At 40.8% G+C, this 16,498-nt stretch overlaps 1 protein-coding gene across 1 annotated transcript; it reads right to left on the bottom strand.

Annotated features, from left to right (window-relative positions):
• Nucleotides 1-8,832: 8,832 nt before the first annotated feature.
• Nucleotides 8,833-14,659, bottom strand: AQP4 (aquaporin 4). Its single transcript, XM_010084107.1, has 4 exons — nucleotides 14,248-14,659; nucleotides 13,191-13,355; nucleotides 12,739-12,819; nucleotides 8,833-10,113 (listed from the first exon to the last, which is right to left on the bottom strand). The coding sequence occupies exons 1-4, from the start codon at nucleotides 14,626-14,628 to the stop codon at nucleotides 9,835-9,837; spliced, it is 906 nt and encodes a 301-aa protein (XP_010082409.1). The 5' UTR covers nucleotides 14,629-14,659; the 3' UTR covers nucleotides 8,833-9,834.
• Between the last annotated feature and the right edge of the window lie 1,839 nt (nucleotides 14,660-16,498).

Here is a 16,498-nt window from a genome sequence, read left to right as displayed (position 1 = left end):
TCATGTTTCAGCAAAAGCAAGTTGTATTGTATTTACTCAGTACAGGTGTAATGATTTGATACTTATGGAGAGCATTTGTAGCTTCATGTTAAATCAAACCATAAGGAAAATGCTGTCCACATAACAACCATGACAGTAGACAAGGTTTCCCCTTTCCAGATTTATCTGCAGAATAAACACTTTATGTTGGCTGGAGAAATACTAAGAAAATACCAAAGTTCAGAAAAGAAGAAAGGGAGCTAGGGTGCTTGTGTTATCTTTCCTGTTAAAGTTCACAATTAAATCTGCGGTGTAACCAGAGCACTTCAAAACTGCTTAACCATTTGTAATATATGCATATATACTATTTAGACGTACACCCATACATGTGTGTATATATAAGAATGTTTATATATATCTCTATATTATATACATACATATATATGTATATGTAAATATTGAAGTTGTACATATAGAGGCATATATAAATGTAATAGTAAAAATAGTTTTAACCATTTCCTAGAACTGCAGGTCTCAATAATTGAAAGCTGCTTTAGCTGTAGGATTTCCTTCTGGGAACTAAAATCTTATTATTATTTAGGTCCTTCTACCACATCTGTTCTTGGAGGTGGAGATAGGAACTCTATTTGCATGACACTACAGGAGATGTCTTCGGAGCAGACCAGAGCAACACAGGTCATTTCTTGATTTGTCAAGTGCTTGTCCCCTTCTCTGCCTGCCCTCAGCTTGCCTCCTCATCGACTCTGGCCATGCATGACCCTACATCTATTTTTCCACTGTTGCCTCAAACCCACAAATGAGTTCAGACATGCGAAGTCCTGCTTGCTCTGAATCTTTTGCCCATGGAGACACTCTGAAGAGAAAGTACCTGTGGCCTTCGTGATGGCAAAGGAACCTTCAAATACTTAGGTAGACATATCTTCTGAGCTGATTCAGCCCTAAACTGTACAAGGTAACTTTTTGTACATGACAAATCACTTGGGAACCATTTCCGGGGCTGAGGGATATGATGTGGATTTCCCATCCTCGAATCTAGGTTTTCACCTCATGTTTTTAGGATCATACGTTTCCCAGTTAACCCTGAAACCTATTGGATGTTTCACTGTTGACTAAGGTTTGTGTTTGCAGAGATACAAAATGACATCTGTTTGGGCTCCTTCCAGCACCTGAGACTCCAGCTGTGCCATATACAACTGCCAGCATGTGAGTTTTCTCCCTTTGCACAATGTTTATATGTTGTTGGCACAAAAAACTGCGAGGACCTCAGACACTGAAATTGAGAAACAAATGGAAGGCAATATAGGGAACACAAACATTATTTAGGCAATTGTCTCAATATGGAGGCTTTAATGATAAATTCTAAATAATTAGCAAAATGCTGAGAAAATGGATAAAAAAGGGCTGGACTCAGAAGAAAAAATTAGGTCCATCATGAAATAAAATTCATGGAAACTGTGTGTGTTTTATTATGAAAAAAAATGCCATCTGAAGTGAAAATGAAGAATCTGAAACAGAAATTCAGATGCTTGGAGCTTTATTGTAAAAACCTCAGCAGTCCCCATAGGGTCCCAAATTCACTGAAGGGACAGCTGTCTATGCAGGAAATATAGACACACAGAGACCATGAAATGGAGGATGCCATCAGATCCTGCAGAGCAAAGGCATCAAACAGCCAGAAAAGCTAAAGCATCCTCAAATGACATTCTTTGACAAGGGGGAAAAAAAAGTATAGTGAGAGACTTTGGTAGGTGAGAAAATGAGTTGTTCTACTTAATTCCATAAAATGTTTGAGGATTCAACCTCTAAAAAAGTTAAAGTGTGGACAACCTGAAAGAAGTGGAGCTCTGTAAGAGCAAAAAGACCATATCCACCCACTACCACCCCCCCCCCCCCCCAAAAAAAAAAAACCCAAACAAAAAACAAACCCCACCAAACCCCAAAAACCAAACACACACAGCAATTTTTCTTACTGGGGAGAGAATAAAATAATTTTGCTTTGACCTTTTCCTCACCACTCAGACACAATAGCAATAGCTGCTATATATAAACTTTAGATGCTCTGCAGCTCTGCTCAACCAAAGGATATTTATTTTTACTCAGAAAGGCTAATGGTAAAAGAAATCAGGGGATATTTTATTTACACAGTGACAAATTAACCTACGTATCACTTCTCTAAGGGTAGCTCTAGGAATGACTAGGATGCAGAGGGATCCAGATGGATTTTTTGACCTCCTTTGCTAAAGCTCCCTCCATCGTATTTGCTGGGCTTTTTCAAAGCTAAATGGTTGGAGGACACAAAGCTTTATTCTCACATTTGAGTCTTGAGGCTAGAGAAGCTTCTGCATTTATGCCCTAGCAATGTTTGCCTCCAGTAAATCCGAAGTATGCTGGGCAGCTGTTGAAGGAGGGAGAAAAGCAAAAAAGCCTTGTGTCTGAAACATTTGTGTTTGTGTGCATCCTACCCTGTACAGCTGGTCTGACTCAGCTCTAAGAAGATGCTGTGCAGATGTTTCTCTGGAGCAATACCTGTGGGCAAACAGCAGCAGAGTCCGACATCTATGTACATCTTCCTGATCTCCAGAGTTCATTTTGTCCCTGCTCTGTCATCTTTAATCGTGAAGCATTAGGCTTTTTCTTACTGGATATTCATGTGCATATGTTCAGAACTTACAGGGCGAATCGACCATTGTTCCAGTTTTCCTCTTGATGTCTTTCTTGCAAATCAGAGCCCAGGGACTTCCCACAAGCCTGAATTCCATCTTTTCAAAATTGATTACTTCTTTGCTGGGATGCTGTTTACTCTACTGCAATTGTCTAAGATTCAGTTCAGCTGGTGCAAACCGACTTCATCTCTTCTGTAAAGCCGAGGCAGGATTTAGCCTGTGTACCATACAGCTCTGGCAAAGGAAGGCAGATGAGATGCCCCCTCTGAAGCAATTCTACTGCTGCCTAGAGAAAATGGCCCCAAGTCCAAAGTGGCAGTAGCAGCTTGAAGACACTCAGAGAAAGAGGCTCTAGAGACTAAACCATCTCATTCCAGCTCTGATGAGCTCATTCAGCTGGAAAGGCAGGGAATAAAGCAAAAGAAAACAAAATAAGCATGCATTCCTGTCTGAAGATGGGATCACTAGGCAGCTAGGCACTGACATACCATGTAAATGGAAACAATTAAGCACTGGAACAGAATAGTAGATATATCACTAGAATTATCAAAGGAATTTTTTGAGGAAAACCAAATGAATCTCCAGTGCCCTGAGATTTGCTGTTCCAAACTAAAGGAGCAATTCCCACTGATTAAATGGAGCTAACCCTAAGGTAGAATGAGAGAATGGTAAAATATTTGTCATGCTAGAACGTTCCAAAATGTGTAAGGTAATCAATTTTTTAATGGTTCAAGTGTGGAAGAAAAAGCCTTATAGCAAATGAAGCTTGAGAGGAAGAGCAGCAGAACCCAACTGGCTCCATGGCAGTAGGAGACAGCCGTGACCTCTCTTCAAGCTGAAAGCCATATGGCTCAGAAATAAGTGGAAATAAATTACCAAGTCATTAGGACCCCAGTGGGACATGCAGCAATCTGAAATGGCAGCTGATCTCTGACGGTTTTACCCACTGAGGTTGTCCACTGCCAGGAAGGGGTAAATCCAGTGGCTGCGCAAAGTTGTGCATCTCTGTGCCTCTTTCACACACACTGTGTGCACACATAGAGTCTTAATGCAAGCTTTAGACATATTGTGAATTTCAGTGTGTTTTATGAAGATTCATAACAAAAGAAAAGTAGGGATGAAACATCATAGGAAGGTCATTGCTGTGCACAAGTGGAGAAGAGCGGCTGGGAGCTCTGGTTGCCAGGCACATCTGCAGAAAGCCTCTGCCTCTCCCCATCACACATGGCAAGGTGAGAGACAAATAGCATAATCTGCTTTTGCCTTTCAAAAGAACCTCGTGATAGCTTTTTAAGCTTGATTATGCCACAGTCTTTGTACTTGTAAAGATTGCTTTCTTAATGAGGCAATAAAGGTCAAAAGAAATTAATAGCCAAGATAACAGTTATCAGTCTGATATAAATACAGCAGTTTATAAAATTTGAAATACACCACAATCTGTAATGGATAAAGGAGTATAAAGCCAAAGGAGAGTTTAAAGGGAAGCTGATATTAGCAACATCTACACTCTGAGTTCTCTTTTTAAGCAGATGACTGGGCCACAGCTGCTGTTTGCAGTTGTCACTGCTGAAGCCAATGTTACCACTGACGCTTAGAGTAAGGACATCACTCACCCAGCATGGCTCAGCCTCTCCCATTCAATTCTTCAGATGTGAACCAAAGGCTACACGCATGTCCTCATACAACAGGGACCACATTTTAATGCCATAGGTGATACCACAGTGCCAGTAACCACTGAGTAAGAGGCACACTACAACAATCTCCCTCACCTGCACTGTTGGCTTTCCTGTTCTTCCCAGGACCCATCTTCATCTCAACCCTGCAACAGCTACATCACTGCTTGTTTGCCTAACTCCCCAGACACCTAGATTTCTATTTTGCAAGTGTCTCAAAATGTCCAAGTGGCTCCTGCATTATGCAACGGTGACTCCAAAATTATTTTACCAGTTCTGCCTAAATTCCCTTGGGAACCTGTTTCAGGAAGGTACAGGTCACATGTGTAGTAAGTTACACACCACACACAGAGACACACACACCCCCCCTAAGCCTTTTGAGAGGTGCCTCTGGAGCTTGGATATGGAGAAGCTGAAGGCAAGAGCTGAACCACTGCAAGGGGTGAGCTCCAGGTACAAGTCTGCTTTCAGCCCTTCTTCCTGATTAGAGGCTATTCCAGGTGATGGGTTTTCATATTAATAATTTTCAGGATCCTAGTTTACCTCCATGAATGTCATACATGCCTTAGGAGCTAAACCTTGCCTTCCAAGCAAGGAGGCAGACAACCAGCAATTTAATTGCTACAGAACCCAATTTCCACTGCTGAAGTTCCTCATGGAGGCTTGATCTCACAGCCATGCTTTAACAAAAGTGCCAGTGTCATTTCTGCCACTTCCCAAAACCTTGGCTCTCCACTACTCCTACGAGATTTAAAACCATTTGGAAAAATTGGTGGTGTAGGTATACCAGCATATTTTTTGATCTAATGGGTTTATCTCATTTCCATAAAGATATTAAATCTCTTTCACTATCACCTCTCTTCACTGAGGAATATTTTGCACAGTAAATCACTCATTTGCAGTTGCACACACTCCCAGACTCCTCTTAGACAGGTTCTATTGGCTGGATTGGGTTTTTCATCACATTTCAGTCCTGAGCTTAAGGATCATTGAGTGTTTCCAATGACCACATGATGCTTTTTTTTCCTTTTAAACAGATAATTTATTTGCAGCAGTAGTGTGAGATACAGTAGAATACAAGTGGGAACCAGATTGTCATGTATTATTTTATAGTGTATTTTTCAGTAAATTACTCCAAATGTTACATATGGAAATTTTAAGTCCTATAACATTAGTTCTGATATCACGGTGACTAAGCATTTCAACAATAAGCAGTCTTGTGGAAAAAAAACAGGTACATAGTTTGGTTTACCCCATTTGTCCTATAACAGCCTACAACAGTATGATTTAGATCATACAAGTAAGAGTTCAGTCTGTATTTGCCTCTTGTGTATTTAATAAGTCCTCAAGAAACTTAGACATACACAGGCTGATCTGAGATACAAAAAATTGTGCACGGTGTTTTTGTTTCTCACTTTGGAAAGAAAGGTTCACAATGTAAATTCTCACATATTTTATTTAGATTTAAAATATTGGATGGTGTATAATATCCTGAATGTGTTACACAGCCTGCAGATAAAATGTTGCAGAGCACAGCAGCAACTGCTCTGCCACCGAGCACTACAAAGGTGGAAATGTGAAGGCCATCTAGCTTTCTAAGCATATACTGTGGCAATTATTAATAATCAGAAGTAAAACACATTTTGAAAAGCTGATAAGCAAATACACGTGACAAGCCTAAACACTGCATGAGACAAGTCTCGCTCCTGATTCCACCAAGTGAATGAAAGATACAGCTCCCAAATACTTCAACAGGAGAAGGGTTATGATGACAACTCAAATGCTGCAGGGTTTATTTTTTCTTTTTTTTTACTGAGAATAGTTAGAATTTGGATGATAAATGCCTGATAATACCCTAAAGGTATTTGTGTTCCTCAGTCTAACCACCCTTAGCTTCCATCCTTTCTTTTCTGAAATCCAGATGTTAAATACTTTGAATGCATTTGTTAAAGTGCAAATATAGCACTGGAAACAATTGTGCCATCATGGAGGAGTGAGACAGTCATCCATGGCTTTTTTAGGACCCCAAAATGACAACATGCCTGGCCGACTTCCTGTGATATCCATCCACCATCATAAACAAAAGACATTTATCATATCCTACCCCAACCAAGAAACACTTTAAGAGGACACCACATTATGCTATGAGGTGCAATTTAGAGATTAAGGTCTTTAGAACCTAAGTCTCACTCGAACAGTACTAAAGTACATGTTTTAAAATCATATTAAAGAAAAGTACTTCCAATCCATAAAAAAGTCACACAAGTCTATTATTTAACCAGATGTGGCTATTGTACAGTGGTGATACCACTGCAAAACAACTTAGAGAAGCACATGTCCCTGCAGGTCAAAGCTAAATCAAGTCCTAAGGGATGCTGAAGAGTGACATTCCCTTACATGAATGGCGATCTCTTGCAATAGGGCAGAGCTGTCTGTGATGACAGGCACTCCTAAGGATTTAGTTTAGGGTGGGTTATAAACCTCAAGTCAAAAGCATCTCCTTCCAGAATTAAGTATCTTGCTGAAAGACTCTGATTTGGGAAAAAGCACAGTGAAGTGCATGACAGAAGCCATCAGGCCACAGAAAAGCTCAGCATGACTTCTACTGCAGTCAGTGCCAAACTTCTCCACAAGTCTTGTGCTGTGGGAGCAGGAGCAGACCTACCGGATCTTGCTTTCCTACTAACGTCCCATAGCATGGGAACATCCTATACTGTCTGGTGGTCTCTATTTTAGCCTCCTTTATTTCCCCTAATCTTTCCAGGAGTCTCAGTATCTTGTCTCCGATACTCTGTTTGAGCAAGGAGTTCTCCTGGGACTGGTTCTGAGCATTTGCCACACTTCATTAGCAGTGTTTGAAGGAAAAAATCCTCCCAACTGAGGTGGCTAGTGCTACGGTCTGTTACGCTCACCTCAGCAGAATCAGGCTGGAGGAAAATATGCATCAAACCATTTGCGTAAAGGACCCTTAATCTTAAAACAACACACAGCTTCTTATTTAAATAACACAGTACCATGCAAAATTCACAAATTAAGAGCTTCTGAGGAGTGTCTTTAAATACAAAAATGCAAACCTTTGATTAAAAATCCACCAGTGCTGTGTATTACTCTTTACCTGTTTAGGCCATGCAAAAGGTTTCATCAAAGTGTCCCTTTAACAAATACAGCATTTGTAGAAAAAGGAAAAAGATACGCAAAAAAAGCAAAAAAAAAAATCCAGAACAAATGCCTAGACAAAAACAAACCCAAGTTTTTATCTTTCTCATTGAATCTATTTAGCATGGTATTTACCCATCGGAGGAGAGGTATGCAGGGGTATGAACACCACACCAGCATTCCCCTTCCCCAGGAGACTTAGTCCTTGCTGTGGGAAGGAGCTCTTATCTGCAATTTGACATTGTCCCTTGCAGGTCCCTAACCATGCTCATGCCCTTGAACTGTGATGCTGTCACTGTGTCAGGGCACAGCTAAGGACAAATATCATCCGTTTTACCAGACTCGACAGGCAGCTGCTGCTGTGATACTGCAACAGGTATGTGATGGGGAGCATGTCTGGCCAGAGGGCTCATGCGTTGGGAGTGGGACTGTCGCTGGGTCACCCAAGGAAGCCCTGTCCCGCACCCGTGTGCACCACCTGGGGGGATGTGCAGGGGAGAGATCACGACCTAACTGCAAACGCATGAAGGTGTCATGAATCTCAGGCTCAATGCAGGGAACTTCCACCACAGTCTGATAAGGTTTAAGACAAGAAAAGTGTGAAGGTAGGAAAATGAGCATGGCAGGACGTGCTGGGACTATACAGTGCTGCAAGCTGGGATAGCAGAATTGCCCTTGGATCATAGTGCACGGGTTTGAGGGTAGCAGTGGTTTGTTATCTCATTAGAAACATCTAGCTCCCTGTAATAAAAATTGCACGTACAGTATGTTAAAGAGCAGACAAGGCTATTATAGCCCACAGTCAGGACTAATGCTTTTTTTCCCCACTCTTATTGCTAAATAGGCAGGAGTAGCTTTTCCATTTCAAAATGAAAACTATACAGTTACACTAATGATACCATGCTCCTGACTGCTCTGCAGCTGCATATTGTAAAACTCAAAGCCACTGATCAGAAACAAAAGCAGTAAGTCAGTAACAGCTTTACAGAAATGTTCTGCTGGGGCGATTATGTCTGTCAAAATACTTCCATAAGGGAAGGGCTGATTACTGAACACATTTCATGTCCCTTTCCCCCTAGAACCCCCTGCAAGTGCTTGCATCTTTTTCTAACAACAGATAAAGAAACCTTTGCCAGAGGTGTAATTAAGACTATATGAACATTGGAACAAGCACGGATCCTGTTCAAATAGCTAGGCATCAGTTACAAAAAAGAAATCCAGAAGCAGTTATATTTTTATCATCCGTTATAAAAAAATATTTCCCAGTGTTTCAATACAGTTAAAAGTTAAAAACCCTCTACATTACTAATAAATTAAAAACCCCGTATCTCCAACCATCTTGTAAGAAAGTAGGTAAGTAATTTAAACCTTTAGTTTACATAAATTAGCACAGAAATGTGTATTTGAACAAGTGCACTGAAAACAGATATGCCTTCTTCTGATATCTCTTATTTGAGTTATTAAGTAACAGGAAAGCCTTTATATTCTTTGCATGACCTTGAGAGTCTGCTAAAACTAAATGGTCAACAGTCAAACCTCAGGAGAATATTTCATCAGATAGACGATGACAAGAGGGAGTATGAAGTACAGTCAAATGCTTTGCAGCCTTTTTACAATAGACTCCAACATTCAATTTCAGTGTATTTACTCCCAGGAAGGGATGAAGGTAATAGATTTATACTGCAAATCACATGAGTGAAATTTGATGGGCTTATAGAATTTATTTTTTTTTAAACCTATTAAAGTATAATTTTTTCAGAGGCAGTTTGCAAGGCAATAGTGATGTACATGACTGGAAACAACACTCCTTTGCTTGACAGTGGATAAAACTCTTAGATAGTGTTGGTGCTGTCTCTGAACCTCACAGAGAATGCTTAATGGATAAGATGTTCTAATCAGAGCTGACAACAGCCAATTAAGTGTCAGAAGAACAATCTGATAAGTAGGTCTTCATGTCTATAGGCATTTCCTGATATGTCTTAACTGTCAATCTGAATGTTAAACATCTCTATCTTAATCTCATTATTGACTGATTTATTAAAGGAGAATAGTTTCATCTCTTTTTTTGACTTTGGGGTTGTTCCAGAAAGAAGGAAAGGAAAGTAGTAGGAACAACTCCTGATTTGCAACAATAGGTGGGGAATCCTAATTATAGCAAAGACCTAATCTTCCAACTGAGCAGGTGTATGGTTTGGTGACACCACTACCACCCAGCTGCCCACACCATACCTTTTAAGAAATGGTAGACACTCAGTCTAGAGGAGATCTGTTTCTTTAATGGGTGGAAGGATATCTGTGGACAGACTAGTAGGCTGCTCTCTGCTTTCAGTGCTTCTTGCTAGTCATACAGAAGACAACACCTCGCTGGATGGATCTCTTCCCTTCTTGTCCTCGCCCCTGTCAATATCAATCACATGAACTATGCCAGGCTTCAGGATCAGGTCGTCGGTCTCTACATGGCTCCTGTTATCATCCACTTCGATGTATTTTCCTTTGGATGGCTGGGTAGCCTTACTGAAGACATCTTTAAAACGGCGCTTGAGTTCAACGTCTGGGCAATAGACATACTCATAAAGAGCACCAGCAAGGACTGCTCCTATTATTGGTCCCACCCAATATACCTGCAAAAAGAGGTGAAAAAAGACAGGCATTAAGCTCCAGAGCAAACAAAGATGCCAGGGTCTCAGAGAAACGCATGTCATTACAGACTTCACTTACAGAAAAGTTTCTGCAAAACGTCCTGGCCCAATTGTTAGAACCAATTCTCCAGAAATGCATGGTCACATAGTTCCCTGGCTTTCATGAACAGAGATGAAATCTGCCATCATACCAATTTATGAGGCAGAGAAGCCTAACCACCCCAGGTTTCACAGATGTTAACCTCGAGAGCAGCAACTAAGTGATGCTCTAAAATCACATATGAAGTTGGCCAAAAGGCAGTCTCTTAGGTAGTTAATGATATTAGTCCTAGATCTATTTTTTTTTCCTTTCTGCCTCCTCCCAGTCTCTCTTTCACACATATTTCACCCCCTTCAGAAATACTCCCTAGTCACCTTGAACCTAGTCACCTAAACCACCTTGCATCCATTGGTGTGGCTCTCCCCTAAAATCTCCTCTCATGCCAGCACATAGGGAATCAACAGGCAGTGGACCCCACAGACCAGAGAAGAGGGACCTATGCTGACATGGCAGTGAGGTACAGCAAGTATTTCCCCAATATCTGAAAATAAATTTCTGTCTACATGTCTGGTTACCAATGCTCTGGGGCAGACCGGCTGAGTGGCAGTGAACCTACGGACACTTTCCACGGACAGACAGACAGGCATCCCCTCCGGCTGCCCTAACTTCTCCTGTTAACAGAATGCAGCTTTTTTTCCCTCTCTTTATGGGAGATTTAACTTTTTTTACTTTTAAACTTTGCCCAATAAGGCAAAAGTACAGGTTCTTCATCATCCCTATTTGGATTAACCACAGTTATAACATTTGAGACAAAAAAGGCCACAGATCCTGGTGGAGTCATGCATGACTTGTCAAATACAGCTCCATAGTCACATAAGACATATAGCTGCTCTGGCATAGCTTTGCTTTTAAACTAGCAGGGGTAAGATGATTGAGAAGCAGACCCACATCTTCAAAGATAAATAGTTTTGTGGAGTTCTATTGATCCATCTCTTTCCAAGAGGCCTCATCTAGAGTTTTATCGCTCATGGCCAGTGGTAGACAACATACATAGACTGCTTGCAAGATGACACACAAAAATAAACACCAATGTAGAAAACAGATTTTCTTTCTGCATTTTCACCCAAGGTGACAATTAACTTCTAAGGAAAAAAAAAAAAGCAACCTTTCCCAGTGTAGACACAAACAGTTCTACTTCAGTATTTCAGACTCACATTTCCAAAATAATCCAAATTTGCCTTCTGATCCTGTGGAATCCAACATGCAGTTAGCTACCTGATTATCTAATTTGAATAAGCAAATACAACCAGCACACACAACTTTGCAGGGTACCCATCTACTTCAGCATGACAGGCAGCAGTTCTGCAGTTAGTAGGTGCAGAAGCCCACAGGCTCCAACAGCGTGCCAATGTCACTGCTCTAGAGAAGGAGAAAAGACCATCTTTCCAAGTGACCAGGACAGCAGCTAAGACTTTCCAACAAGTTCCTCCATGGTACATTTGCTTATTGTTTACAGCTTTAATAATAAATTACAGGCTCCATCAGAGTATGGATAATTAATCTCATGAAAAACTACAGCAGTTTTTCATATGAACAAGCCATTCACTGCTAACTGGGTAAATCTGCCTCAATAGGATGACTTGGGGACAAAGTTACACATGGTATCATGTTTGCAGAACTGGAGCCTTAGGGCCTGAAGACAATGCTATTTCTGTTATTAGCAATGTGGGCTTCAGACTTTAAAAACCAAGAAAATCCTTATACGCACTGTAATATGCAGCTCTTAAAGTTAGCATTGAAACTGTCCCTAGAAGTGCCTTCCCTATCTTTAATTAGGTGACACTGAGCTGCAATCCATCCCTCCCTTACAAAATGTGAATTAGTTTTTAATAAGTGTAAATGTAGTGGGATGCTATAGAAAATGACTGCATCATTCACAATATGTTTATCAAATTGTTTCCTATGCAAATATTCCTAGTTAAGCTGACACTTTCAAACTGAAGGAGGTAACATCTGGTCGGGTCTGCAAAGACCAGACTGCAACCCCTTCATGTTTCACTGCAGGCATTTGCTGAGGCAGGTTCTCCCTGATGGGGATCACAGAGGGTCCCTGCTCTCATTTTAAATGTCTGCCCCAGTTAGCTGCAGAACCAGGCAAAACGTGAAGCTGACAGAATTACTTCCATAACTTCTCACCAGCGTGACCAAGCAGTTTGCAATCTGCTTTGGAGGATTTTTCTTTCTAGCAGTTCAATTCTTTCAGTCTTGCTGGATTGCTCTTTTTGTTTTGTACTTTTTGTATGATTTCCTCTCCATCCCAGCTACTACCTCTGCAAAATGGCCCCTGAACAGCAAGACGCTATTCCAGTGTGCTCTACACTGCGCTGCAGTCCCAGGTGAGGAGCATAATTATTCCTCCTAAGCTTGTGGCAGGTCAGCACCTGTCTTCCTCAGTGATGGTCTCTGTGGGATGTACTGGAATAGGTAACTAAGAGCAAATGATGTATGAAAAATCCCGATAGCTGGTTGTTGCTGCGGTGAAGAAGGAAGCATGAAAGCAGAGTTACCCATTGGTTTTCCCATCTCCCCATGATGACAGCAGGTCCAAATGATCGAGCAGGGTTCATACTGGCACCAGTGTAATTGATCTAAAGCAGAGACAAAAGCGTTACCTGTTATTAAGCTCTTAAAGATAGTTATTTGGTTTCTCCTAGTGCTTGTGCTATGGGGATACCCTGGTTTTGCATGGCTTCTAATCCTGACAGCACGTATTGTCGCTCTCCCCAGTCTTATTACAAAATTAACAAAGTCATCAGATAAACAGGCAGAAAACCTCTAATGCAAAACCCCACCCAAAGGTACCCTCCTGCTACTGCAAAGGGTTTTGGCGAGGATCCATAAAGAATATGGCAGCTATATAGCTATAGCAGCTATAAAGGCCACAGAAGATTCCATTTACTTTTGATGTAGTCATAGAGGGACAAGAAGTCTATTTTTTAAAGAGACGACATTAACTTACAGCAAACAAGTGTCCAATTGCAACAGAAAATCCAATCGCTAAAGCTACTGAACCAGTGACATCACTTCGTTTTGAATCACAGCTGGCAAAAATAGTAAAAACCAGCTGGAATGTAATTATCAACTCCACCAGGAGTCCATGGCCAGCGGAAAGATCCCCATGTACCTGAAAGAAGGAAAAGAAACACCAGAGATGAAACAAAAGTGGTTTTGTAAATCAGAAAGCCAACAAATACATTAATTATATTTGAATGAAAGGTGTTTCTAAATAGCACACAGTGAAAGACAAGAGTGAAATTTAGAGGTACAGGTCCCCCCCACTTTTCTCCCCTTTTTTTTATTTGAGAGCCATTGAAAATTACTGCTGGACTGAGAACAGAAGGCTTAACAGTAACACCCAACAAGAACTTCAAAGTTAGACTGCAGAAGTACAGTTTATTTTTACACAGGGATTTGCAAATGCTGCACTTCCCCTTCACCATTTTTTTTCCTTGGGAGCACTGTAATTTACTATTCAATTATAAATTCGTTAATTAGCCCTGACTTAATTAATTTAAATTTCAATTAAAAATTAAGCAGTGTGCGGCTCAAGTGCATTTTTAATAAGTCCTGCAACAGGGCTAACTGATGGCATTCCTTATTAGTTTAGAACAAAGCTGAAATCTAAGCCACAATCTCCTTCAAAAGTATGCCATTTTAAATTGATGTTTTTTCAATCCCCATCACAACAGCATAGAATTAATTTCCCCCTCCTCAGCTCATATAAAAATGTCATTTCACACACATATTATTTAAATTTTGTGTGTAAATTAACACTACCTGCTATCATCAGATTTGGGGAAGTTCTAGGAAAGAGAACTTCTATAAAAAGAACAGCTATAGATATTCCACTGCATAAACCTGTCCTAAAGAGAGCTTTAAGCCATGTCTAGATGTTGCAAATAAACCAGCAAGCCCTTAAAATCTCTGTTTGAGCTCTCTTTATTCTGCACGACGCTGATTATATTTTCTTAGGCTTTACGCTAGTCTAGTTCACGAGCTGGAGGAGAAGCAATTACCGCAGTGACTCCCAGGCCTCCCACCACGCTCGGTGGTGTGACGAGGTACAGGATGCCTGCGCCCACGATGGCTCCCAGGCACTGGGCAAGAATATAGAAGACAGACTTGGCGAGGCTGATCTTCCTCGTGCAGACCATTGCCACGGTCACAGCAGGGTTAATGTGGCCTCCACTGATGTGTCCAAAGCACTGCACCATGGTTGCAATGCTGAGTCCAAAGCAGAGGGAGATAAGGACCATGTCTACAGGCAGGGGCTTCTCTGCTCCACCCCAATTGATTGTGGAGCCCAGGCTTAAGAGGACAAAAATGAGCATGGCCAAGAATTCTGCTGAAACTGCTTTCCAGAAGGGCTGAGTCCAGACTCCTTTAAACGCCACCATGATGCTCTCACACTTCCACAGACGTCCACACTTACTGAAAAGGCAAACAAAGGTTCATCAGAAGTCACCAAATAAGCCTTAAGCTCTCCCATTAGGGGGTTGTTATCCAGCAGACTTTGGAGAGAAGGCAGCAATGCTGAGTGTCCCTGGTCTGGGACAACCACAGACTGCACTCTCAGAGCAGTCTGCCCTTAAAACATGACCAGTGTTCCAGCATCTGCAGGACACAAGGCGATTAATCACCTCCTGCGATAAGTCTGTCTGTATAGCTTCAGTTCACAAAAAGGAATCTCTAACTTTTGAAATAAGTCAGTATGAAAAAAGGTGTATTCTTCTACACTGGTTGACTCAGAGTCTGCAAAGCCCTACCACTTTCAGTGGCCTGTTGACCATCACACTCATTAAATCAGTGGGTACCCTCTTTTTCTGAGCATATCTGTACTTTTCACAAAGCAGGTACGATAATGGTTTTGATACCAGTGCAGCACTGGGAGGTTTCCCTGGAAGCTATAAGAGAAAGTCTATTTGTTTGAACATTCACACAAACCAATATTTCAATTTATATTTATGCAAAGAAGAGTTTCTTCACTGTGGACGTAGGGTAAAAATCAAATTCAGCTAGGAGAACAGATGCAATTCTAAATTCTGACCTTTAAATCAATCATGTAACCAATAAAGTGCTTTCTTTTGGTCTAAGGGTACCAAGCAAGCTCTAGAATAGAGCAATATTTTTTGTATATGTGATATGTAGAACTGTGTAGCAAAGAAAGAATTGTCTTAATTTTCTTCTGCATCTAGAGATACTATTTTTTAGTCTCCACTGCCTTCCTGATGAGTTACAATTTTGCTAGATGTTCAGATACCTATGAAATTGGGTCACCAAAGAAGTTATTTGTGGTATTAATAAATGAGGAGAATAAGCCAAAAGGGAAGCATTTTAATGAGGTTCTAAGGAATGCTAACAAGATTCTTCTCTAAAAACAAAAGCAAAAAACCTCTAACCACTCTAAAAAGTAGAAAACAAAAGAAAGACTATTCAGCTGATACATTTAGGAACAGAATTTCAAGTGGAAGATGGATGAATTTATGCTCAGTTATCTAAGGTAACTGAGCTACAATGCATATTTAATACCACTGACACCAGAAAGAAGCATAAAAGGCATGTCTGCACTTTTCAAGTTATTGCAAGACGAACAGCCCATGAATTTCTTAACAGTTGCAGTGAGTTACAGAAAGGCAATTTAATCCTGTGACTGGAGCAAATAATTTGTTTCCCTGTCTCATTTCTTATGCTAATTTACTATGTATTTTGGATAGGTCATTTGAACTCTCAGTTCTGGAGACTCTCAGATGAGAACAAGAATTACATTATCTCCTGCAAATGGCTGTTGTAAAGTTCTTGTGAAATGAACCGAGAGACTTGAGCAGGACTTACTCTGCTAGAGAAGAACTGAAGCCGGAACCTCAAAAGATAAAAGTCATCCCCAGAATTTTCTGATTTTGGGTCAAACTCAAGACAAACGGAAAGATGTTTTTGTAAGATCTCATATTAACAGTCAGTTAATGACCAACTACCTAGACTAGACTTTTTGTTCAAAATGTCTCCAAAATCATTGTCTCCCCCAGTGCTGAAGCTCACAGGTATTTGGTCATCCTTACCTTTGAACCCCATGCCCAGATTCTCACTGAAACCTCAAGTCTTACCTCTGACACCCTTACTACTTCCTCACTAATAATTTATTTCGGTGTCCCGAGTGAGATGCAGGCGCTATATCCATACTGAGAAAAGCTAATTTTCCCAGGGCATGTCCCAGGTGAACATTTCATATATGGATGAAGCCTATCCTGAAGCCCATGGAAAAGAAACCTG

This window comes from Pterocles gutturalis, unplaced genomic scaffold (genome assembly GCF_000699245.1).
Source record: "Pterocles gutturalis isolate BGI_N339 unplaced genomic scaffold, ASM69924v1 scaffold35831, whole genome shotgun sequence".
Classification (NCBI taxonomy): domain Eukaryota; kingdom Metazoa; phylum Chordata; class Aves; order Pterocliformes; family Pteroclidae; genus Pterocles; species Pterocles gutturalis.
The sequence above is the reverse complement of the archived record's forward strand: the minus strand, read 5'-3'. Positions and strand labels throughout refer to the sequence as shown.

What these genes read in the sequence shown, in the direction of transcription:
- AQP4 (XM_010084107.1), bottom strand. Translation starts at nt 14,628, where the DNA reads ATGGTGGCGTTTAAAGGAGTCTGGACTCAGCCCTTCTGGAAAGCAGTT. An exon ending in CAATTGGACACTTGTTTGCT is followed by an intron (nt 12,820 to 13,190) that starts GTAAGTTAATGT and finishes TCTCTGCTTTAG; the next exon opens with ATCAATTACACTGGTGCCAG. An exon ending in GGAGATGGGAAAACCAATGG is followed by an intron (nt 10,114 to 12,738) that starts GTAACTCTGCTT and finishes CTCTTTTTGCAG; the next exon opens with GTATATTGGGTGGGACCAAT.